Source organism: Anas acuta, chromosome 3 (assembly GCF_963932015.1).
Source record: "Anas acuta chromosome 3, bAnaAcu1.1, whole genome shotgun sequence".
NCBI classification, from domain to species: domain Eukaryota; kingdom Metazoa; phylum Chordata; class Aves; order Anseriformes; family Anatidae; genus Anas; species Anas acuta.
This window is the reverse complement of record NC_088981.1, coordinates 106750249-106775798: the sequence shown is the minus strand read 5'-3', so window position 1 is coordinate 106775798 and position 25550 is coordinate 106750249. Positions and strand designations below refer to the sequence as shown.

The 25550-nt window shown below is 38.5% G+C and overlaps 2 protein-coding genes across 11 annotated transcripts in view; one reads left to right on the top strand and one right to left on the bottom strand.

The window, feature by feature from the left end:
• Nucleotides 1-10039, top strand: part of SMC6 (structural maintenance of chromosomes 6) — a 34700-nt gene extending 24661 nt beyond the window's left edge. For 4 of the 6 annotated variants that reach the window (XM_068678642.1, XM_068678645.1, XM_068678643.1 and 1 more), the window contains 6 exons: nucleotides 120-265; nucleotides 942-1067; nucleotides 3042-3147; nucleotides 4318-4470; nucleotides 6233-6330; nucleotides 7550-10039. In XM_068678642.1, the coding sequence (XP_068534743.1) occupies nucleotides 120-265; nucleotides 942-1067; nucleotides 3042-3147; nucleotides 4318-4470; nucleotides 6233-6330; nucleotides 7550-7658 (738 nt within the window). In that variant the 3' untranslated portion in view covers nucleotides 7659-10039. The other 2 variants (XR_011095395.1, XM_068678646.1) reach the window with 2 other exon arrangements.
• Nucleotides 10040-11493: 1454 nt separating this feature from the next.
• VSNL1 (visinin like 1) overlaps nucleotides 11494-25550 on the bottom strand; it is an 88381-nt gene continuing 74324 nt past the window's right edge. For all 5 annotated transcript variants that reach the window (XM_068678653.1, XM_068678656.1, XM_068678655.1 and 2 more), the window contains exons 3-4: nucleotides 13401-13616; nucleotides 11494-12461 (exon numbers count right to left, since the gene is read on the bottom strand). In XM_068678653.1, coding sequence (XP_068534754.1) covers nucleotides 12264-12461; nucleotides 13401-13616 — 414 coding nt within the window. In that variant the 3' untranslated portion in view covers nucleotides 11494-12263. The remainder of the gene's footprint in view (nucleotides 12462-13400; nucleotides 13617-25550) is intronic.

Here is a 25550-nt window from a genome sequence, read left to right as displayed (position 1 = left end):
AATATGAAAACTTGCTTTTTCTTAGAGGTCTTGGTTTTTTCCATAGGACAAAATACTTGGTTTAAAAAGGCTGTTAGTCTTTGCAACAAGTAACAATTGAATTTCAAACATTACCGTAGGAAAAAACTGCCCAGGCTAGGCAAATCTACGCAGAGCGCATAGAAGTCAGCAGAACTGTTAAGAGTCTGGATGCAGAAATGAATCGCTTAAGAGAGCGGATCAATTCAGAAAAAAATCACCATGGGAACAGAGAAGAAATAATACAGTAAGTCATCTTTAATGTCTGTCTAGTTCAGGTAAGATGGAAGAGACTGGGGAAACAATAGTTTTCTTACACTGAATTTAATACTTAAGTGATGTATGAAGACTTAGAAACGTGCTGTGATGATTGTATAGCCAATCAGTACTGAATGGTCTTAGAGTTGAACTGCCCCTGTAGTGATCTTACACAGGGTTGATACACTGAGGTTACTAATAATCAGACACTTGCTCTTTTAGTATTTAGAGGTACCCCAGCTATGACTAGGTGGTGTGAACAAAGCTCACTTGCTCTGGGATGCACTGAGCATTAAGCATGCTTCTAGTTTGAGTAGCTAATGTAGAATTTAGGCAGTTACTTGAGGTTTTGACTGCATTTCAAGAAAAAAAATTTAAGAAGTCATTCCTCGTGGATATGGGGAGCCCAATCACTATTTCTCCTTAGTGCGAGAGCTTCCATTTAAAAGGAAAGCAAACTGAGGTAAAATGTAGTAATTTGACTTGTTTTCATTCATGAAAGATAGCTTACCTAACATGCTGAAATGCTTTTAGCTTTAACTTAGAGCCTCACAAAACTTTTTTTTGTGTGTGAATGTTTTTTTGTTTGTTTGTTTGTTTTTTCAGCAATTGCTTGGTTTTAATGTAATGCATGCTAATGCTAGACTTTCTGTTAATTAAAACAGGCAATTTCTTGATGCAAAAGAAAGATACGAAGATGCAAACATTAAAGTAAAGAACTTAAAGAGATTTATTATGCTGCTGGAAGAAATAATGACACAAAGATTCAGAATATATCGACAGTTCCTAAGGTAAGTTAATTATGCTGTAATTTCAGATGATTAGTATGTAGGTATGTGTTTCTTCAATAATGTCTTTAGAAAATAAACAAACAACTATTCCACACATAAGATTATATTTATTATAATTTGAACGAAGAGCTGAACAGCTACAAAGTATTTTCTTTTGACTTGCTGGCAGAGGTGTGTGGTTCAGTGCTGTCTGAGATTGCATTCTGTGGCCAACAAAATAAACTGGTGATATGTAAATTTTGCCTGTACTCCAGAGTAAATTACAGAGCAAACCCTTGAGAATTAGGTATTGTAAAGATGGTATTCGTGATGGTCTTAGAGTTAAACCTGTTTCAGAGCCTAAATGTTAATGCTAAAGTTATAGATCCTTATCATTGGAAATTTTCAAATATCAGGCTGACTGATATGTCACACATGGTTAGGTATACATGAGATTCATTTTGACAGTACTTTTTTTGATTTTCTTTAACATTCTTGAAAGTAGAGATACTTGCTTTAAATAAGGCAGCAGGTATGAGACAGTTTGAGGAAGCTGTGAGTGAGTGCTCTGACACACTTGACAGATCATACAGATTACCTGATATTGGACAGACCAGGGACAAAAATGATTACCTTTTTTATTTCAGGTCCCATAATACTTCTGAGGTGAGGCAGTGCACAGCTGATGACTCTCACCAAGTTCTAGTGATTGTGTCAGCACAGCTACTAGTCCTTTGCCTTACTTTTGCCTTGCATAGTTTTTTAACTTCATCTCGCTCTCAGTATCAATATTATTATGTCTGACAATTTAGAGTCTCCCTGGACTGACAGATGGAAAAACAACATGAATCAGTTGAGGCTGCAAATATTTTTCTTCACACCACAGGCCTCAGCAATGCACGCTCAATCCAAGACAGTTCTGTTTCAGTACTGGTTTTGGACAGTAAAATATCAGCAACGTGCTAACGTTGAAATAATCCAGCCTATCATTCATTTTCATTAAGTCTAGTTATCAGTGGTATGCTCCCATAACTTCATTGTGGGCAGCCACTCTTTCTCTGCCCTATGCTGAAAAAACATTCAGGGTTTTTATTCAGGTCCTGTTATTTGACAGCTGTCAGTCTGACAAAGTGTCTGTACTGGGAGTGCACTGCTTTTCTTGCTGCAGTCCCTTACCGTCCTGTATATATGTATATGTATATATATACACATATATACATATTTTTTTTTTTTTTTTTTTTTTTTTTCAGCACAAATTGAGGGATATATGTGTTGGTTCTGCTTCTTGTACTTTTCAGTCTGGGATTTGGATGGGATTGCCAGTACAATCTTGAGAGATAATAATGATCAAAAGAATCCTATCTTTTGCGTTGGAAGTATAGAAATGCCAGTTGATAAATTTGTACCGGCAGAATCTGGTACTTGCCTTTTGGGGCCTATAAGGGTCAAACTGAATCTTGTTCCTAGTGCTTGAATTTGAATACGAATCATGGAATCATAGAATGGTCCCACTCTAATGTGTACTAAAGAACCATAGTAAATTCTTGGAGGAACAGTGTTGTATTGTCTGCTGGAGAATTATGTACTAGAATTGAGGAAGGAAGGGAGTGCAGAGGGAATCAGCAATGTTTAATTCTTGGAGTCTAGCAGAGTCCTTGTGAATTTTTCACTATATTAACAATGCAGCACTAACAGTGGATAGGGAAATAGCAGTGGAGTCTGGTTATTTCATGGTGAAGTTGTGAAAGAAGCACGTCAAAAGCTTCTAGTCGATTGAAGCAGGGATTAAATTCACAGAAAATATAAACTCTGTATTTCTGGATTTCTACACTTGTTATGTTGTGTCTTTAATTTCTCTCCGATGTTAACTGTTTGAGATTTGGGGAAAAAAAGATGATGATGTGAAACCGTTGATTAAAAAATTTGCTGTCACTTTTTCAAGTATCTTTAAACTTGGTGAGCTAATGTTTGTTTGCATGATTTAACTGATTTAAGGCTCCTTTCTTTACGATGCAAACTGTACTTCGACTACTTATTACGCATTCGAGCTTGCTGTGGAAAAATACTTTTCGACCACAAGAATGAGACACTTTCAATAACAGTAAGTTATTTGATATTATTTGAAGTATGATAATGCCTGTTAAAATAGTGTGGTTTTTTGTTTGCTTTTAGTGTCAGCTGCTAGAGCATGTATTGCAAAGAATAGAATTGTTCTCCCCTCTCCAAGAAGTGATATGCCAAATTGTAGCACACTGTTGAAAACAAACAAGAATAAAGCCAAACTGTATCATTGTCTTTAATGGGGATGTTGCTAGATAACATGGAATAACAGGAAGATTTACTTTTTATGATTGTGTAACATCTTACTGCCTTTAAGTGGTTGATGGCTTCCATATTATGTTTTCTCTGTGTATTCTGTAAGTTTGTATCTTTTAACATGCTTCCCAGAAAGTCTTAGTCACAGAACATTTATTTATTTATTCTGTGGGAGACTTTGCTTTTAGGATTTGAGGAGGAAAATGTGTAGTGATGACACAAATACTTGTTGACACGCTCTTCATTAAACAGGTGAAGGATAGATACCCAAAAAACTCAACTTCATATTTTATGGATTCAGTTTATTGCCTGTCTTTCTTTTTACGTTTTTTTGTGACTCATATTTCATGTTTATCATGCATAAAATTTAAATATAGTCAAGGAAGATTAAAAAAAAAAAAAAAAAAAAATCTTCCTGCTTAGTTCATTAAAAGTAATATAATTAGCAAGACAAGAAAATACTGAAGCTTAATCCTAAATGGAGAGTGCCACAAGGTGTCATCATAATTAGTGGAAGGGAGTGACTGTTTACAACGATTCACTTGTTCTGGTAAAGAAACTTCCTCCTTTAAGCTACTATTGTGAATCAATTACCTGCTTTTCTATTACAACTGGTAGCTATTGGATTTTACTGTGATATAATTACATTTGTTGACAGTTATTTAATCTGTTTAATAGGTATTAAAATAGAGAATTGAATAAGAAAACATTGGCAGAGTCATCTGTTTAATCTGTTCAGTGTATCTTACTATGATGGAGAAAGTTGCAGTGATCTCAGAAATGGCTAGGAGCCATTTCATTCTGAATTCTTTCCAGAGTGGCAGTGAAGTACATAAGCTGTTCCTCAAGTGATCTCTCTGTTCATATGTAACATGTTTGCAGTTCCAATAACTTTTTTTTTTTTTTTTTAGGAAGTCTCCAAGTTTAAAAAGTATTTTATTATCTTTATTTCAAGGTTCAGCCTGGAGAGGAAGACAAAGCTGCTCTTAACGATGTGAGATCGTTATCAGGAGGTGAACGTTCCTTCTCAACAGTTTGTTTCATTCTTTCTCTGTGGTCCATTACTGAATCTCCTTTCAGATGTTTGGATGAATTTGATGTCTACATGGTATAGTTCAAACTACATTTGCTATTCTGATTTGTATAAATTAGCAAAATAGTTGATTTGTGACCTGTGGTTGGTTAGAAATTTAAAATACTATAGGTAACAGTAAGTGATATTAAACAGAAGTGCTCATTAGGGGTCTTGTTTAGTGACTTTTTGAGCTTAGTGACTTTTTTTTAAGCTTAATGTTTTATAATTGGCACTAAGAACTAGGAATATCATGTTACTCTGCAAGTTCAAATCTCAGTTCAGCTGAAAAATCATAAAATAAAGGTTTTTACTTCCCTGGGCAGTTACTGTTTTTGTCAGAGGTTGCCTCTGTATGATGCTGTGACAGTCCTTGGCTTAGCACATGCCTTGGCTTCTATGATATATATTTATGATATATATATGTGTATATATATCATAATATATATATATATATATACACATGTTAAATATGCATTTTTTCAGTGCAGATATAGCAGTTGATTTGGTACTCAGATAATTGTTTTGTACCTACTTTCCAAGATGCTGAAATTCAGATTAACGAATAGGAAATACTAATGGCAGCTAAAACTGATCTTTGTGATACACATCATCTTTGTGTATCACTTCCCTGGAGAACTAGTTCCATGAGACAAAGACAGTAGTTGATGATGATTTTTTTTTTCTTTGGATTCAGTGTCCCTCACACATTAAATCAATGATTTATTTACTGAAATCAAAGACCTAGAAGAAAGAAAAAAAACAGGTGGTGTACTTTATACATAAAGAATACCAGGAAGGAACATCTGCATCTAAGGTGGTCAAGCAGACATACTTCAGCATATGTTAAATGTCTGAGGTTTCCCTGTTATAGAATCAGTGACGTAATCGTTGATTCCACAAACAAACTTGAAAAGCTCTCATCTTATCATCTTACTCAATTTGTCTTATCTTACAAATTAGTTGTACTGAAGTTTATTCATATGTCCAGAAAAAGATGGATAGTCAAAACTGTAGCCCTGCAGAGAACTTAGATGTCTTTTATTCTGTAAATAATTCCTCAACACTTGTTTTTCTACTGCTGTGCCAATAAGCACACCATACTGTTTCCACATTACATCTGTAGTTACTTCTGCTGTAATCCTGGAGACCCACCACAAGAGGACCCCATCAGCCTTTTTATAAGGGAGATAGCTAGATTCATGTGTGACGGTGTGGAAGCAGAGCGTTATTTAACCACTGCTCACCATATCCTCACATATTGAAAAATATACATATTTTTCAATAAGCCTACGCAAGGATGTTTTTAGAAATAAATAAATAATCTGGCTACAAAGTAACTTAGGTTTCATGTAGCCCTTAAATCCTTTCAGATAATTTTGAGGCAGAAATTTATAAGAAATGTTATTCAACTAAAATAAAGTTCATCTTAGCATACCAATAATGAAGTATTACACATGTATATAAAAGCTGGTAGAAAAATAATGTGAGTAGGAGTGTGATTGTTCTGATAGAAGCTGATAGATTGTTCTGATAGATAGATATTTTGTGTGTATATTAAAAAGTAAAGTTTTAAGATTTCCCAAACTTTATTTCATAGCTTTTAGAATTTAACCCTAGTATTTCTCCAGTGTTGTTTCTGTTTAGCTGAGCTTTACCGTCTCTATATTACTTTAGGTAGGTCTTAGTATTAAGATACTTTCTAATTTATTTATTACTAGGTAGTTGTCCTAATCTGTGCAATAAGAAGTCAGTGAAGTATACAGTCAGTATTCACTGATAAATATTATGTCTTTAGGACATGGTTAACAGAAGAATTGCAATGGATATGATTCTGAAGGTGGCTGACTCTCAGCGTCATCGGCAGTTCATTTTGCTCACCCCACAAAGCATGAGGTAATAATGTTGTGTTGTATTTCCTAGTAGAAGTAGGACATGAAAGTTGTATTGCAATGAGTATTACTTGAAAGAAGGAAATCTGAGGAGAATTTTTGTGATTTTCAGTGGTAGAACATTAACAATTAAGCAGTTCATTGCTGATGTTTTTAAGAACATAGGAGAATATTTTTCACTTTTCCATATGTAATGTGGTAATTCAGTGAAACTTGAATCATTTTATCGAAAGTAGAGGAGCTTTTTGAAATGTTTCCTTGCATGGAGCCAGGTGGGCTCCTGGTGTCCCATCAGAAAACTGATAGAATATTATGTGTTTGTCTAATTTTCCTATTAGTATTGCTGTACTTTTAACAGGCTTATGTTACTTGAGTTGACTTTTTTAAATCTACAAGCTGATAGCTTGCTGTTGTGTTTTTTTTGTTTGTTTTTGTAGCACCCAGATCTTTTTAAAACAAACAAACAACAGTCCTCCATATAATTCTATGGTAAAGCTATGCCCAGTTAAAGGGACAGTCACTGTCTAACCTTATTCATCCAATTCTTCTGTACAAGCCAGAAGTAATCAGTGAAGCCTGCAGAGGATAATTCTTATCACATTTTCTCTTCTCTCCTCTCTTCTCTTTTCTTGTCTCCTGCGAAATATACAAAGATCTTAAGCAATCTTCAAAATTAGGTTAATTTAATGTAATTATCTTGCCTTCTTAATACCTGGAGGGTGGGGGGTGGGGTGTTCAACATGTTACTTAATGGAAATGCTTTGAGGGAATTTCTCAAACTATTCAATAAAATAGTAGGAGCTATCACTGGAGAAGCCAGAATATGTGTTTAGTAACTTCATTCTTAGTATGATGAGAGTAATTATACGTATATAAAGTGTGTGCCCCTTCAGGATCTGTAAGGCAAATAAGAACCATATTTAATTGTTACTTACATTGGAGTTTCTCTTAAAAAGTACCTTTTCTGTAACTAACATAGTCTAATTGTTAAAAATTGAAGGATTGAGATGTATCATTGAGGATCTGTCACCTGAAGCTTTCATTCGTCTTGCTCCAGTATCAGTTAAGTGAAGCCAGATCTTCATCCCATGCTACTGTTTTAAAAGGGTCCAAGAAAATAGATGCAGTAATTTTAAGGCCAATATGTAATGGAAAGAATCAAATGGAAACAATAAGTTTGTGGAGAAGGTGCACTATTTAAATGATGCATACTTTATTTTTAGTTCTCTGCCTACGAGCTCTCATATTCGAATCCTCCGAATGCAAGACCCTGAAAGAGGCCAAACACAGTTGAATTTCCATAATAGGAATGAAGAAGAAGAAGATGATTGAGTATAAATTGTATGAATATGGCACAATATTGAGGATAAATGTACATTGATGCTTGTAAATTCCAGTTGCTACTGCCTGTTGCTGGATAAGAGGCTCTCTTGTTAAATACCCTCAGGAAAATAAGTAGTTCCTGGTTTTTATTTTTTTAATCTCAGAACTACTTGGATGTGTTCTTATAGCCCAAGGATAAGAACAATTTTCATGGTATCAACTGAGCATTCAGGGTTTTATTTTAATGAACAACTACTAGTTTTTCTTTCCTTGGGGGAAGGAGAGAGGGTGGGAGAAAGGGGGATATGACATGTATTTTGTATAACTGTGGAGTACTATTTTAATAAACTATGGGAACTAATACTTGTGACAATGATTTAGCGTCTCTGCACTCTTCAAACTGGCCTTGAGTTTAAAATCTGGTTTTCTGCTTATCTCTGCTTTATTTCTTGAATGTGTGCTAATACGTGCAGTAAAACGTTTGTTTATTTACAGCGGAACCACAGGAGCTGAACGTGTAAAATTATTGCTTTTTTTTCGTAATTCCAAAATTTCATAATTTTGAAAATGAAGAACTTTTTTCAGTTTATTTTCTGAGCAGGAAAAAGTATTCCTAAATTTTATAGGGACTAGCTTGTGTGTCTTAGGACATGTGCTTATAAAAACAAGCAAATCATGTCTTCAAAATTTTATATTCTTAATTCCAATTCTTGCACAGACTAAGTTCGCAGGTATTCATTATGTTAACAAAATGATAGGAGTCCTTTAACATAGAGGAGCAAAGTGGCGTAGTTTTAAGAAATAATATAGTAACTTAGAGTAACTTTTCTAGATTGTGGGCTTCCCAACCCACCCCACTGCCCCACCCCTCGACTATACTTGAGTTGTTAAAATAAAATTGAGTCTTACTTTTAAAAAATTATATTTATTGGGGGGATAGAAGGAGAAAGAATAGCCAGGTTTTTCAAATTGCCACAAATTAACTTTAATTCTATCCTGTTCTCCTCTCTCCAGGAATTCGCAATTATTGGGAGCTCTTCAGAAACAATCAATTTATTCAGCCACTAGGCATAATTCTGTTTGTTTGGTTTTGGATGATACAGGAGCCATTAAGATTATTCAAAGAACAGCTCTATAGATTCCAGAATTATTTACTGAATAGCAACTCCTCAATAAAATATCTTTACAGTTTAAGTTTAAAGTGAATGTAGCCAAAATTTAAAAGCCAAATTTAGTTTTAGTCACTGGATGGTATTTTGTGTTTATTAAAGCTGTTTAGTTTTTACGCAAGTATTTGTTAAATTTGTGGGTATCTCTAAAATATGAAAACTAGCTGAGAACTGAAGGAAATAGGCTAGAACTACAGTTGGTTTTCTTGGTGCATTCTAACTTTAGGAATTAAATCTAGTGATCTTTTAAAGACTTTGAATGTTAACTTCTGAAAACCTAGGGTAATGGCCAACACCAGACTTGCAGCACGCTTGCCATGTCTAAGAGGAGGTTACTGACAAAACAAAGCCAGGCTTTTCATTGAAGTGTAGAGCAGGGGCACAAGAGACAGTGGCCCGACATTGAAATGTGGATGTTCTGGCTAGATAATCATGTGAGGGGTTGTTCACGATAAGGATGAGGCGTTTAAACATATTGTCCTGACGGGTTGTAGAACCTCTATCCTTGGAGGCTTTCAGGTTCTGAATACTGCTGCACCTCCTTCAAGCAAGGGATTGCACTAGAGTTCCCCAGAGGTTCCTACCAAACTCAAGGATCCCACAATCCTGTGAATAGAATGAAATGGAAGATACTTACAACTTGTTTAGAATCATGTGAAAACAGCATGGGAAGACATATGGAGATTGCATACTTGGCAAAGCTTTTCTGGAATGTGAACCCAGCTTGTGTTTTGGGGTGAGTCTGCAATACTCTTACGTGGTCTTGAGCCACCTGTTCAGTTTGACTTGACTTTATGCTGGAACTGGAGTATATTTCAGACCCTTTTACAGTGAGAACTGATACAACTGTAAAGCTTTATTTCTTCCTGATTTTTTTTTTTTTTTAGCTGCCAAAAAAATAAGCAAGAGTGCAGAGGCAGGAGGGAGAAAAATGTTTATCTCCATTATTATTTTTATAATGGCTTGCGGGGAGAAAAGAGGTTAAGGAAAATTACCCCGTTCCTACTGAGCTAACACTTGAGATTTCTCTCAAGTTTTCTACAGATTTACTTGAAATATTGGAGGAATTGGCAATGACTCTGGTCTTTGATTCAAATCATATCCTGTATTTATTCTAATCTACCATTGTACTTGATGAAAATGTGTGCTTGCCTGTATAATAATTATAAGTAACTGGTTTCATGATAGAGGATTAGCTCTAAATAAACAATTACTGAAACAGTTGCTTGGATACACTTATTTTTGCAGCGATTCTACCAAGCTCTCAAAGCTATCTTATTCTTGGTTCTTTGGGTTTACTATACCAACTACCTGGAGATGATGATGTTACATTTGAGACTGTTTGAGCTGTTGGCCATTTTGGATGGCAATGCAGTCAATAAAGGACGCATTAAATTAAATGGAACCTGTCAAGCTACATAAATTTGAGGCGCAGGGAAATGCAGAATGATGTACTGATGCCCTAATAAGTATGTGGAAGCAAAAGATGCATAAAATCCCAGGATTATTCAACATACTCTCTACCATTAGTAATTGAAGACTAGGTAGAAACAATGGGCATGCCGTACTCAGAAGTATGTTAGATTTTTCAGAATTTTTAAGTTACAGCCAAACATACAAAGTATACTGCTATTTAATTTGGCAAGAATACTACCTGTGTAGGCGAAGTAAAATTCTGTTTTTTTAAAAATAATGTAATTGAAACTTCTACACTTCGTTGTTTGGAATATGAGGAAAATTAAATAGGAGAGGATGGCTGTGGTTGTGGTCATGATTGATTCCCCTCCCTCCCCCCTGAAATATGTTTGTTAGCAAAATGTGTTAAGCAGCGTGGTGTTTTTCCCTCAATTTTAAGATGAGCTTCACTTTTAATATTTGAAAGTGGAGAGTATGATTCGTTTTGTCATGTTTTATTGTCTGATTTTTAGCTACTGGGAGTAGTCTTATTTCATAAGGCAAAGAAGAAATATCAAACATGCAGTAGTGAGCTTTTCAGACAACTTTTTTTTTTTTTTTTTTTTTTTTTTTTTACCTACGAGCAATGGCCTTTATTTAAAGCAATGGAGCAACTGGAAAACCTTGTGTATAGGAAAGATTATCTGCAGTCTGATAGTTCTCCATGCTTTCCTAGGGCTGTGCAAAACTCATACTTGCCACGGCATAGACAAACTTGATTGCATGTAGAACTGAGGACAAAAGGGGGTTCTCTCGACTACCTCTTCTCGATAATCATGCTGTAAGGTTAATTTATCAATAACAATTTTTTGATAATATCGCTTTATTTTATGCCTGTATTAGTTTCATATCATACTGTAAGAGGAAAGACTCTTACTTTCTGGGGAAACCATTAAAAGACCAGGTTTAGGCCAAGCAAATAAACTGTATTTGACTTCCAGCTGGCTGAAAAAGTTATGTAAGCACAGGTCTTGTAGGTATACTGTTAAATCTTAGCATTAACATCTTAGAGGATAAACAGCTGTTCTGTTAGTAACACAAGCACTACAACTGTTTGTTTTGTATAATATGACTTCTACCGAGTGAGTGAAAAGAAGTTTTCTTCATGCTTTCATAATGAAATATATATATATTTCCCAGTAGTACAGTGACACATAATTAAAGATAGAACTTTTTTTTTCCTGTTACCATGCTGAAGATGTGAAATAAGAATTAGGGGAAAAGGTCAAATGTTATAAATTTATTTTGGGACATATATATTGCAACCTCTGTGGAAGCTTTTGAAAATTCAGGCAAAGATCAATACACTTCCAATAAAACCTTTAAACTTCCAATAAAACAATATTTTAAACATTATATATATATATATTTATATATACTTTTAAAGGGATCATTTTAGCAGGATTTGCTTTTTTATACTGCATTCCTCTGACATAGCTCTTTCCAGATTGAAGGGATGCAAATGAGGTAAGAATTAAGGCAAACCTAAAAGGCATGCAAATGAAGTACATTTATATCCACTGACAATACAAGCACGTGTGGATCAGACTCAAGAACTGAGGAAGTCTTCCCTCTGTCTGTCCAATACTACTTTACAGCAGAATGGTGACATGGTTTATAATAAACAGTTAACATTACCGTGGGAATTCAGTGTCACTAACATTACTCAGTCTAGGAGACACAGAGCTAGCATCAGTAAAACATGAACAATAAATAATATTCACTGCAGCACAGGACTGCTGCACAGGCTTCAGAGGAATAGGGCTGTTATGAAATGACAGTGCACACATCACGTTGTGGCAGTTTATTTTTATAATATATACTTTTAAAATTCTTTAGCAAATGACATTCTCATGCACACAAGTGTTTCAAACACAAGAAGCAAGTCCATTTATAGGTAGTCCAAGCAAATTTTTGTGTGTGTGGAAATAGCTGCAAACTGAATGGAACATTAAACTTCTGTGCAGTCTATGATGCATTGTACACAAGCTCATTTTTGAATGTCACACTGCAGGAGTAATACAATGGAAGGATCACTCTTTGCAGCTTCTTTGAATTCATCCAGTGTGATCTGGTCGTCTTTGTTCTTATCCATCTTACTGAAGATCTTGTCTACCCGCTGCTCAGGCGTCAGACCATCCTCATTCATTTTCATCATTATCACAGTGCCCACCATTTTGTAGATGGCCTTTGGGAAGAAACCACATAGAAAACTCAACATACGATGAACTAGATTTTTGTTTTTTCCTGATCAAATTCTGGAATGATATTCTAACAATAAACTGATAGCCAGTTTCCCTGAGGATTTTTCTTTTTCTTAGAATCCGATGTTCTTTCACTTAAAACGAGGAAGAATGGATTTTCCTTTCTTCTTTAAATGTTTCTTTAAATGGTTGCATTTTGTATATTGGAGTAAATTTCTTTGGTTTTCTGTTTTACAGTGCAAAGCTTTTGTAACCTATTCCCTGGATGAACTATTTGTTTCATTTTCGTCATTCCCTTGAGCTATCCCACATAAACTATGAATAAACAGTTTTAGAAGTTACCTCCTTTCAAAAGCTTTCCATACATATGTGTGAGCAAAGTCAGGCAGTAACCACAGTGGCTACTAGCTGGCAGATGACTAGGGAGGTAAACTACGCTTCCCCTTATATATGACGGTCTTAAATCTTAAAGCCCGCCTGTGAAAGCTCACTTAAAATACTGTGGTGTTATCCCTGTAAATTTCTGCAATCGTTTAAAGCTAATCTCCATTAAGCTTTCAGCCACTCAAGCTACAAAACAGTAATTTCATGGGTGTCAAGTGGTTTTGAGATGAGCTTTGTAAATCCTTTGCTCTGCTGTTTTTATGCTTAATCCATTCATCAGAAAACAAATTTACCTCTTGATATTTAAGAGCTTATATGCACATATGTAATTGCAGCAATTCTCAAAGATTACGCATCTATTAAAATGGTAGTGTGTTTGTACCACATAGGCATGAGTCAGTATAGGATATATATATAAGATGCACTTTTTAATGATACAGTGCAAAGTCTCATGTGCTTAAAGTCTAAAAGGTATGTGAAAGAGTAATTAAACTTCACTAATGTTCAGACGTTCTTTTTGAGTGCCATATTGTTCTCACCTCTATAATTTCCAGCATTTCCACTCTTGTAATTTTACCATCACCATCTAGGTCGTACATGTTGAAGGCCCAGTTTAGCTTTTGCTCAAAGCTGCCTCTAGAGGTGATGGACAGTGCACAAATGAACTCTCTGAAGTCGATGGTCCCATCTCCATTTTTATCAAAGGTTCGGAAGGCATGCTGGGCAAACTTTGAAGCATCTCCATACGGAAAGAACTGCAAAATAAAATAATAAACAGAACTGTGGGCAATGCAAGGGAGCACGCTATGCACCTGCCTGCAAAATACCAAAGTAAGAAATTTATGAAGATTTGCTGGTGGGCTTTGTGTAAAACTGAAAAGATGCAAGGTAAACTTCTGCAATAGTTAATTTTTTTTTAATAATTATTACACTTTATTCTTATGAAAATCTGTTAGCTTACTGCAAACAGTGTTACAGATTTAATGCTAAAAAGATATTGTAAAGGAAAATAAAAAACGCTAGTTTAATGAGACCATTAAAATGCAATTGGGTACAAATTAGAGATTGTACCTAATAACAGTGATGTAAAGCAGTAGGTACATTCCATACATTCCATGTTTTTAGGAATTTTCAGAGGAAGCATGTTTAGTTGAAGCAAATTGCCATCGTTCAGCCTTGGAAGTTCAACCCAGTGGTTTAAATTCAACCCCATCAGAGAAATTAGCAGAACTGTCTCTGGCTTAAGCTGCACCTGTGGCATTTTGCACTTCATTTCATGGCCTCTGTTCTTTGGAGGAAGCAGTTCCCAAGCCGTAACAAGGTGGGGTGACCAAATCCTGTTTAATGCTACAAACAGTGCTAAAAACACACCTTGGGGTAGTGCAGTGCTAGGGAGACAGACGGTGCTTTGAGTGCCAGAGCCAGGCTGGCATTCATTCTTGTCTGCTCTACACCACATTTTTAAACTATTTCAGACTAGGTGCCTGCTTCTAATTCTGAGGAGCATTTAAGTTTACAACTGTTACTGTTTGCTGCCTTTATTGTCAGACTATGAAATACAGCAACCAAGGTGAATTTTAACAGTATTTTTTCTGCTTAGCAGTAACCAGCCCTTGGATTGTTGCAAGCAAGTAGATGTGTGGGCTTGTTGTTACAAAAATTTATTTATTTAAAAAATCCACATATAGCTTGAAAAATCAGGAACATATGTTCTCTTTTGCCAACAAACACATTATAAATACATATCATGAAAACTGAGATTCGGTTGAACAATACAGGGCAATGCTGTTCATGCTTAATATCTGCTGTTGGTGAACACTGATGGTCACTTAACAAAGTATTTAAAATGACCATCAGATGTAGGTTTTTGGCTGACATTTTTCCTTTGAAAAAAAAAAAAAAAAAGTATAATTTAAGACACTTGAAGAAAAAGTATAATTTAAGACATTTGAAGCAGTAGTTTCTATTTATTTCTGTAACCCAGACTCAAGAAAATATATCTCATAAGAAAGGGAGTTTAAATAATGCTAGAGTCCCATTGCAGTGAAGGGACTATACGCAAATAATGTTTGTTTCTGTATTCCCAGCACAGTGTCCAAGGGGTCCTAACCTGAAAGTTACCTTCACACTTATTTTCTCTGGTATCAACTTTTCAGACGCAGTTCTGGATAACCTTTGCAGTGCTGTACAGGTATGATTGCAACATGATTTCTGTCTCAGTGGCATTGTGGTCATTGCAAACATTGCTTCTTGCTCTCAAAAGACATAGGGCTAAATTCTGTCCACATCCATTCAGAGTATTGCCCTGTTGTGGATTACCCTAAGGGAATGAAGGATTTTGTATTATCACAGAAATGGTGTCAGATATGCTCATCACACTTCCCACGTGTCTTTTCAGGAACACAGGCTGTGAGCACAGAGAGAGAGGGACACATCATACCCCTTTTCCAGAGGTATTTTGTTCAGGTTAACACTGCTGTTAGAGCTCCTGTTTTCTCATTTGAATCTGGATGGGTCAGCATCCAGCTGCTGGCTCTTGGCTCCTTCTCCCATAGCTGAAGAACTAAAGGACTGAATTTCAGTGAAGAAGGTCACCTATGAAAATGGCTAAGTGACAGCCACTCAGAAACACTCGAGAGCCTCAGGATGAAGTTGGGGATTAGCAGGGGTTGGTGGCTGGAGATGCTGAAGACCATTTCTAAATTATTCATGGGGAAATACAAGCACATAATTCAGTCCCTCATTAGATGAGCGTAAGCAAGCTGTGCCTATCTCTTGTCTTACATCGACCTCATGTAACAGGGAGGAAAGCATCCTCCCAGTTTTCTCATCATAAACAGGATAACAATTTTTCTCTTCTGAGCTGAGAAAGGTAGTGGCATTTACAGCTTAGCAAAGGGAATGCTTGGAATTGAAGCCTTTTTTACTTTCTCTGTTTGGTTCCCTCTGGGGAACAAATGCAGTAAAAGGTCCTTAAGGGATTGAGGACACTATTCTCCACTCTGTACCTGCTGGCTTGTATTATTTTTAGCCCAGAACAACTCAAAAGCAATGTCAAAACCTGTTTAAAAACCTACTTGAAGACTTCCATTGTCCATTGGCCCATTATGAAATGATTCATTAATAAGAAATGAAGTAAAAGAAAAACAAAACAATTGCAGAGCAAAAGAAGCCAGCTCTGGTAAAATATTTATCCATTAAAATACAGTGAAGCCTTAGTAAGATGTAAAGCCTTTTAATAAAAATAAAAATAAATAAATAAGAATAATTAAAAAAAAACAGGCTGTCAACTATGTTAAATTAGTCTTAGCCAAGTGGAAATGGGAGACAAGGCTCACTGGAAGACAAACACCAGTTTTGGCAGGAAGGAATATGCGGGTGGTTTAGTTCGCTTCATATGGCATGCTGGCATGGGCTCACTGAATGCTTCAAAAACAAGCACAGAAACACAACAGGGATTCTCAAGGGACCTACAGCATCTGGGCAGATCCATAGGATCCTCAGCCTCCTCAGGAAACCCTTGCCCAGGTGATGAATTTACATGTTAAAGGCAGCAGTTCCCTTCTGCTGCAGTGATACTACTGAAAAGTGCACTCTCATTTTAAACACCAGTCATGTATCCTGCTTTACCCTTTACATCTGACAACCACAGCCAGCTCTACCTGCCTGGGTTTTTTACAGCACTCAGTTCTACGGGTGACCAAACACTGGTCATTTCTTTATTTCTGCTTGTCTATTCCAATCTCTTTCCTGGCCTGCACTTTTTTTCCAGACTGGTTAGCTCAATATGCTGGTGTGTGAAGGAACTGTTCTCTACAGACAGCTACTAATTAGGAGAGGAAAAAGGAAGAAAAAAATAAAAGTCCCTCATTTTACCACTAAATTTTGGAGGAAAAGAAAAATGTCTTGAAGGTGACAGAGCTGGAACCAGCTGAGATGAGGGTAAATGGGATCTTGCAAGTCTGAAACCTTCAAGGGTCAGTGAAAGACTACTGCAAGGGATTGCAACTGGCAGGTGGTGCAGCCGGCTCCTATGGGAAAGGCCTTAGACAATCCCTGCTACAAATGCATTTTAGGAAGTAGTTGTTTATCCTATTTATCTACTCTTTTAGGTTTTCTTTCATCCCTTTAATAAGTTTGCTAGCCACACAGTTCACCTTTGAGAGAGAAAATGAGCACTCTGAAAACTGGAAAGTTTGGCTTCTTTTGGAAGCTCAGACTGATGGGTTTTATAGCCACCTTCTTAAATTTGAACTCAGACACCTACAGCTGCTAGTCAAGCCCCATCTTACAGATCCTCAGAAAAAAGAAGCCCTTTGAAGTGTATTTTCATAACAGTTGTAACAACTGTTACCCACAATATTTTCTATAGAGGGACCAATTTCAGACGAGGTCTTATCTCCAGCCATGTATGTCAGTGTTATCATTTTAAGCTGGCTCAGATACAGTTTTCCACTCTGCAGAGCCACAGCATTAAATCTGTTTGAAGCCACAGCGCATGAGCACGATGGATATTTCCATCATGAGCTAAAGCTGTGGCAGTATTTTGGTCACTGAGGGAAATGTCTATAATAATGCAGGATGCTGCTCAGTAGCTTTTCAAGAGGACAAAGCTCTGGGTTCCTGCCAGAAAACTGACATACAAACACAAGAGCTGGTGAGATAAGAAGATGGGTTCCTTTTTAATTCTGTCCTTTAGGAAAAAAAGAAAAAAAAAGTAATATAACCTACTGTACTCTTACATTTCATGTGTTAAGGCATGAGAACAGGAGAAGATTTACAGGCAGAGATGGCTGGGACCCTTCGGGAAAGTCGTGCCTGCTCCAGCACAGGGGTGAAGTGCAGGGCTGCCAGCATCTTTTTGTACAAAACTGAAACCTAATGTAACAGATGTAACAGGAGCATAAGCAGAACAGCACAAAAGGACACAGCAGAAGGCAGAACATGCCCTTTTATAGCCTGTATGACCCAGTACTTTTGTCTTTCTGGATGAGATTTGACTACCTTGGGAATACAGTGCTCAAGGGCAGGTCAGGACTGATACATCTTTAAAATAGATAAAACCCATGTTTCAAAGAGTTCCTGAGGATGCACAAAATAAGGGTAGGTAAGGCACAATGTGCCACTATTATTTCTGTTAAGTCTCATTCTCCAGAGTAACGACAGTGAAATGAATGTGAAAGGTTGGGAGCTGCAACCATGCCCACGCTGTAGTAGAAAGTGGCAAAGAGCATCCCTGCATGGGTGGCATGGACCAGCAGGGAGGGGAGCAGCAGGATGGGGCAAGGCCAAGCAGGACCTTGTTTTTGAGCCCATATTTGTGGGTGTGAGAGCTTCAGCATTGCCTGAGGATGTGTCATGCATCACTCTTTGGTTAATGGAGAGATGCTCCTCCAAAAAGCAGCCTGAAGTGGTCAAAGAAACATCTCCCTTGACTGGCAGGGGAAGCAGAGGGATCATTGAGCTTAAATTATTTTTAATTGAGAAGTCTTCACAGCCCTTAGTGGGGAGGCTTCTTATAATCCTCAGACTAGGCCTCTTCCTAGCTATCTTCCATATATTTTTGGCTGAGCAAGTGTTTTCAGCGCTTGCCTACATACCAGGCTTTCCAAAATCCCAGCAGTGGGATGATGTAATATCCTTCCCTTGCTGAAAGGTCTTGGCCTGGATGTGGAAACCCCACATATGCTTCCTTCCTTGCCTGAGACAAACTGAATTGGAGCTCAGGTGAAAGTGCCAGATATAGCTCACTGGGGATCAGGGAACTGTGAGTTTCCAAACTGGGAACAGATTGCCCAAACTAATATTAGAGGAATCATTAAGAGACAAATGTTTTTTTTCTCAAATCAGTGCTTGAGGAATTCCTTTAGGAGAAAGAAGATTTGGATTCTAGCATTTCCTCCAGTAAGTATATTTTAAACTCTGCTTTATCTTAGGTAATTTTCACAGTTCTCTTTTAAGCTCATCTGCCTCTTAAATGTTATGATGCTAAATACAGTGTGGGCCTGACACTAGAGCAGTATGGGCTGATGCAAATAATCTAATTACTTCAGGGTTTGAACTGTGCCTATGAATGATAATGCTAAATTTGAAACCGTTTCTTTACTTCTAGTTCTGTCAAAGGTATGTTGTAACATATACAAAGCAAATAGTAACATATTTATATTTATATGTTACTATTTGTTACTCCCATTTTTTAATCAATTTTTTACTCCCCTTTTTTTCATGACTCCCATTTTGAATAAGGGTAGAAAGGAGGACCTGAGGAACTACAGACCAGTGAGCCTGGAAAGACTCTGTGCCTGGAAAGATCATGGAACGGGTTCTTCTGGCAGCAACGTCAAGGCACATGCAGGACAAGGACGTCCATCATGGCTTCACCAAGGGCAAATTGTGCCTGACCAATCTGCTGGCCTTCTGTGATGGAGTGACTGCATCCATTGACAAGGGAAGAATGACTGATGTCATCTACCTGGGCTTCTGCAAGGCCTTTGACACAGTCCCACATGACATCCTGGTCTACAAATTAGAGAGAAATGTGGACTTGATGGGTGGCCCACGCAGTGGATAACAAACTGGCTTGGAAGTCACACCCAGAGAGTGGTGGTCAATGGCTCTATGTCCAGGTGGAGGCTGGTGATGAGTGGTGTCCCTCAGGGGCCTGTCCTGGGACTGGTGCTTTATCAGTGACATAGGCAGTGTGGTTGATTGCTCCTTCAGCAAGTTTGCTGATGACACCAAGCTGAGTGGTGCAGTTGATACAACAGAAGGAACGGATGTCCCGGACAAGCTTGAGATGTAGGTCCATAGGAACCTAATGAGGTTCAACAAGTCCAACTACAAGGTGCTGCACCTGGGTCAGGGCAATCCCAGAGAGGAGTACAGACTGAGAGACGAACTCATTTAGAGCTGCCCTACAGAGAAAGACTTGAGAGTTCTGGTAGATGAAAGGCTCAGCATGCGCCAGCAGTGCATGCTTGCAGCCCAGAAGGCCAACTGCGTCCTGGGCTGCATCAGCAGAGGAGCAGCCAGCAGGTGGAGGGAGGTGACTGTCCCCCTCTGATCTGCCCTGGTGAGGCCCCACTTGGAGCACTGTGCCCAGCTCTGGGGCCCCCAACACAAGAAGTATGTGGGGCTGTTAGAGCAGGTCCAGGGGAGGGTCACGAAGATGATCAGAGAGCTGGAGCACCCCTCTTTTGAAGAAAGGCTGAGGATGTTCAGCCTGAAGAGAAGACTTCAGGGATCTTCAGGGAGACCTTGAGATCATTGTGGCTTTTCAATACTTAAAGGGGGCTTATAAAACATATGGAGAACAACTTTTTACTCAAGCAGATAATGTCAGGACAATGGGGAATGGTTTTAAACTATAAGAGGAGACATTGAGATTAGATATTAGGAGGAAATTCTTCACTCATAGGGTGGTGAGGCTCTGGAACACGTTGCCCAGAGAAGCTGTGGGTGCCCCATCCCTGGAGGTGTTCAAGGCCAGGCTGGATGGGGCTTTGGGCAGCATGGTCTGGTGGGAGGTGTCCCTGCCCATGGCAGGGGGGTTGGAACTAAGTGATCTTTAAGGTCCTTTCCAACATAAGCCTTTCTATGATTCTATTATTGGAAGTGATATTTAATGAACTGAAACATAACTAAGTGTTTAAGTCCAAACTCCCTAGGGCATTTAGGCATCCAAGGCAAAACTCACAAATGGACACAGGCAATGAGGGGTGCTGAGCAATCACATACATAGCCTGGTCTTCCACCGCTCTAAGGCGTCCAAATGTTTTGCCTTAGGATTTCCAAGGGTTTTCCTCACACAACTCTTTTCAGTAGACTTTTGAGATCCTGTTCCCAGAGGCAGTTACTCACACCATACTCCACCTAAATCCTTCTGTGGATACTATCCCCAACTGCCCTTTAAATGAAAAGCATTTAGACAAATGTAGATAACCACTGAGCATTTGAGTCTCAGGGCTGTCCAAGGCAGAAATTTACTGCACAGATTTATCAGGCAGTGAATGAGAATCCATGAATTTGGCTCCATGAAAGCAGAAGTAACTTTGGAAGCTATGCAGACTTCCATTAACAATCTGATCAAATATTAAGTGATCTGGATCCCAGAGATGTGGATGTTTCTGTCCAGTTCTCAGTTCTCAGCCACAGAGCAGCAGACATCAGCACAGAAAGGCATACATACACCACTCCATCGCATGCCTTTAAATGGGCCGAGATGTTTTGTTCATATACGCTGGAAATCAAGTGAAGGCTATTAGGATTCAATTCCATTACTGAAACTCCGAGGGGAGGAATTGGACGTCTCCATGCTGTGCTAGAGATGTGACGCTGTAACATGTGGGAACACTGGGAACACTTCCAGACATGGCATTCAGATGTGTGGTACATCTTCTGACCTTCTCCCTATCCTCTGTTCCTCCTCACCTTGCTTCATCACTGCGTTAGGCAGAAAAATCCTAGGAGAGCTCCCAGTGCTCTCTCAACAGCTACCCCCAGCTACAGCACTGATCTCAGTGGGGCAGAAGCAATGCTGTGCCCCTCCACATGAGCTGAAGCAAGTGCTGCACTAGTGGGTCACATGGGGGATCCTAGGTCTCTGCTCCCTCACAGGTAAAGCCAGGGGAAAATTGGCTGGTTGATTGGGCTCTTTGGGTTAATGATGCATGTGAAAACTGCAGGGAATAGCAGCAGGATTTTGTGGAGAACATTTCAATTATCTTTTCCTAGCTATTTTTACTTTGCAGATGAAGCTGGAAGAAGCAAGCATAGCCCTCTAATAAACTCTGTTCATGATTCATGAATTGTGTTCCCTCTGCCTTCCAAAATGCAAATAAATGGATAAAAATGGTGCTACTGCATCAGAGTTTGTACCTTTTCAAATCCAAGCTCTATGTATTACTCTCAGATGCTAATATAACCCAAAAAACTCCAAGATGATGACATTTACCTTGTTCATATGTAAGACTGCAGCTTCTGTTGATGGAATAGGCAATGAAGCAACTGCATCGATGTATTTTTCTCGTGTGTTAATGTAGCTGCACCGCTTCAGAAGTCAGATTCATGTTTGTGTTCCTCCTGCTGCTGCCTTTACTGAAAGCATAGTATGACCTGATTTCCTCTTTCTACCTTCTTCTCCCACTCAGTGTTTCAAGGGTTATTAACTCCTCCTGGTTTGTTGTACACATACCAAAACACTTCTCACCCAAGGCATGTGTATCCCTGCTAGGTAACTGGGAGAAAGGCATTTTATGCCTCAGCTCTAGCCTTTTTATTATGTTTTATATATACAAAAGGTGCAGGGCTGTCACAGTGGGAAAACATAGGATCTGTGCATGTAATACCACAACCTGGTACTACAGGTCCACATGGGTTTTATCAGCCAGATTCCTTCTGAGGCCTATAATCAAGTTTTCCTCTCAAGTTGTCCAAAAATATGAGTCTGATTATGTTCTGCTGAGTATCAGGGCAGAGACTACCCCCATAGGATTGCAGTGGATCGATACACATGCATCTGAGCTTCAGCTGAAAGGTATGGACATGAGCCTTTCAACACTGCCACAATTCATTGCTACTGCTGCAAAGCAGAAACCAGCAAGGTATTTTCTGCATCAATTAAAAAAATAAAAAATAAAAATAAAAGCATCAGGGATAAAACATCAGTTCCAGAGCAAGAAGGATACAGGAACATTAGAAATGTGTCTCATCAAAGAAAGTAAGAATGAAATACTGTTAAAAAGACTTGAGATAAGGATTTAGGACAGGCAAAATTAAATAAATAAATAAATGATCAGTAGCTGAGCTGTAGGGCTGAGCCTCTATGAAGGATAATCTTGAGGACTACAAAATATCAGAATCCAAATGACTTTTTAGGTTCAGGTCACAGTTCTCCATGTGTAAGTTTGTGATGCATCCCTACCTCAGAGGCGTGCGGCAATCAACAGAACAAAAGATTGCAACTATTTCAGATACAGCTGCAGTGGGAGTCATAGAGCCAGCAAGAACAGGGGAGAGCTGCCAGATCTCATGGATGTTTACTGTTTGTGTCTCTGCTCAGTAGCTTTAATGCTGTGAACATGTGTGCATGCATAGACACATTCAGAGGCTTGTAAGTAGCTGTTAGTTCTTCACATAAAGAAGAAATATTTGGAAGAGCCTTGAAATTTCTCCCCTTCAATGGGAAAATTCAAGACTTATACAGGCTGAAGTAGGATCAGAGAAAAGTCTTTCTGTATCTTTCTGTATCTTTCTCAGTTCTCCAAGGACAGCCACTAGCTCTTACATTAATATTGAGGCCTAGGTCACCCTGTCTTGAACATGTTTGGAGCCACTGAGGCAATGTCCATTTGGAGCATGAAGAGGAGAAATATTTGAGAATTCAGACACAGACCTTGGATCATCAATACTGGTTCCTTGCAATTACATGAGATACAGGTCAAGCTAGGAGACCAGAGAACAAGCACAAACCAAAGCCTATAACAAAGTAAGTCCCACAGTAAAACAGCACAAGCTACAGCCAGCGTATGCCAATGGGCTGGAGGAAGATGGATGGGAAAAAAGAGACAGCACTTCCTCTTCTGAAACACCCATATGGCAGGGTCTTCCTCTAAAAAACTTTCAACCTGAAAAGTTAATCTCTATATTCACATTTGTGGGGAATTAGTCATTAACTAGCAGGAAATGAATTGATTTTCAATCTCAGCTTTTCTCTGATTAGATTTGGACAATGAGAAACTTAATTGAGCTGTGGTAGTGCTATAGGTCAATACACTAGCAGATCAGTTATTAGTCACTGCTAACAAAAAAAAATCTTCAGAGAGAATTGTCGTCAAAACAATTAGTATTGCTAACGCATAACTCGAGGACCAGGGCTGATTAAATGTTATTTCTCTTTGATCTCCCTTAACTGAAAAACAGCACTGGAACACTTTATTTATTTTAAGTTTGGCACAGTCTTCCACTACCCCAAGGTCAGTGATAGCACAGGGCTATGACAATGTCAGGATCCTGCAGTGCTGTAGCTATGCCCCAGACTAATTGCAACATCCTTTTTCTTGACACTATGTTATCTCTTTAGGAATCTGGTAACATACCAGATGGAGAATACACTGGGACATTTCTTTTTTTTTTTTTTTTTTTTTTCCCCTCTTAAATATCATCCAACTTCTTTAGATTTCTGGGGAAAAAAAAAAAAAAAGATTTAATTTCCCTGTGAGTTTTGGCTCCGAAGGTTCGGAGTATTAACTTGAATGCTGTGCCTGCTGTGTTGTGAAGCCCTTAGTGCAAATTTCTGAGAAGAACAGGGCTATAGAAGCATTGGTAAGTGCTATTTCCAGCCAAAAAGGGATTTGAAACACGAGTCACTGAAGTCTGAGATATCCTTCTTATGAACGGATGCAGATGGAACCACAGAAAAGAGCCTCGTGCCTGAAATGTCTCATACACTTTATGTAACATGCCCTCCTAAAATTCTTAAACACGATGGAGTTGTTATAACTCAGTACTGCAGAAAGAGAACTGCAGAAAGAGAAGGAAAATGGCTGTAGCTGGGAGTATCAGAGATCTGAGGATTCAAACCTCAAGAAATCAGTGAGTGCTAAACTACAGAATTCCTTTTCTTAATACGAAGTGCCTGCCATTTCAGAAGTTACCAACAAAAAGCCTTAGCTTCTAGGGAGCCCTACCAATTCCCTTACACATACAAATCACTCCAGTGAGCTGGAAACCGGTGGACTCAGATATCTTTTCCAGCTAATCCAACCTTTGACAGTAGGGCAGTCCATAAATCTTTTAATCCAAAGAAGACTGAAATCACTGAAATCACAGAAACACTGAATGATTTGTGAACTTGAAGACCACTCAGTTCCAACACCCCTGCCCTGGGCAGAGACACTTCCAGTAGACCAGGTTGCTCAAACCCCATCCAACCTGGCCTTGAACACCTCCAGGGATGGGGCATCCACAGCTTCTCTGGGCAGCCTATTCCAGTGCCTCACCACCCTCACAGTCCAGAAAGACCAAAGGAGTGGAGAAAGATGAAAGCTGTATGATACCACAAGCACTTTGCAAGAACTTGCCCTGCTGAGAATAGTATAAAGTATTCAAAGACAGAAAATGGGAAGGGCTGACTACCCACAAAATCAGCATGCCCTGCTGCTTGTTGCCAGCATAGGCCAGAAGAGGGAAGCCCAGCCTGCACCTGCAGATATGCCCAGCGGGCAGCTCGGTCCCAACAGGAACATATGTAACAGGCTAAATGTCTGGATTACAGCTACCGTCTCTAAATCAGTCATTGTGGAGTTCTATGCAAATAACCGCCACCTTCATCCCTCTGCTCCCAACCAATCATGGGGAATGGATTGGGAGTGGTTATTTTTTGTTTTGTACCCCAAAGTGAAAACCTTTAACAATGCCTAAGGGCATTAATTAATGATAGAGTGCTTGGAAACCAACACGAGTGAATCCTGACAGCTATTTGCTTGGAGACCATATATCTGTCCCTAAGCTTTTGGAACATAAACAGATACCTGATCAGAGTCGTTAAAATGATGTATTACAGAATAACGTTTCAATGCAGTACAAAAGGGAGAAAAGCTGATGGAATGGAAACAACCCCAGTGTTTGACATGAGAGGCAGGAAGGATGGTGGCAATAGTTCATGTAATAGATAAGGGGTAGGTGGGCAG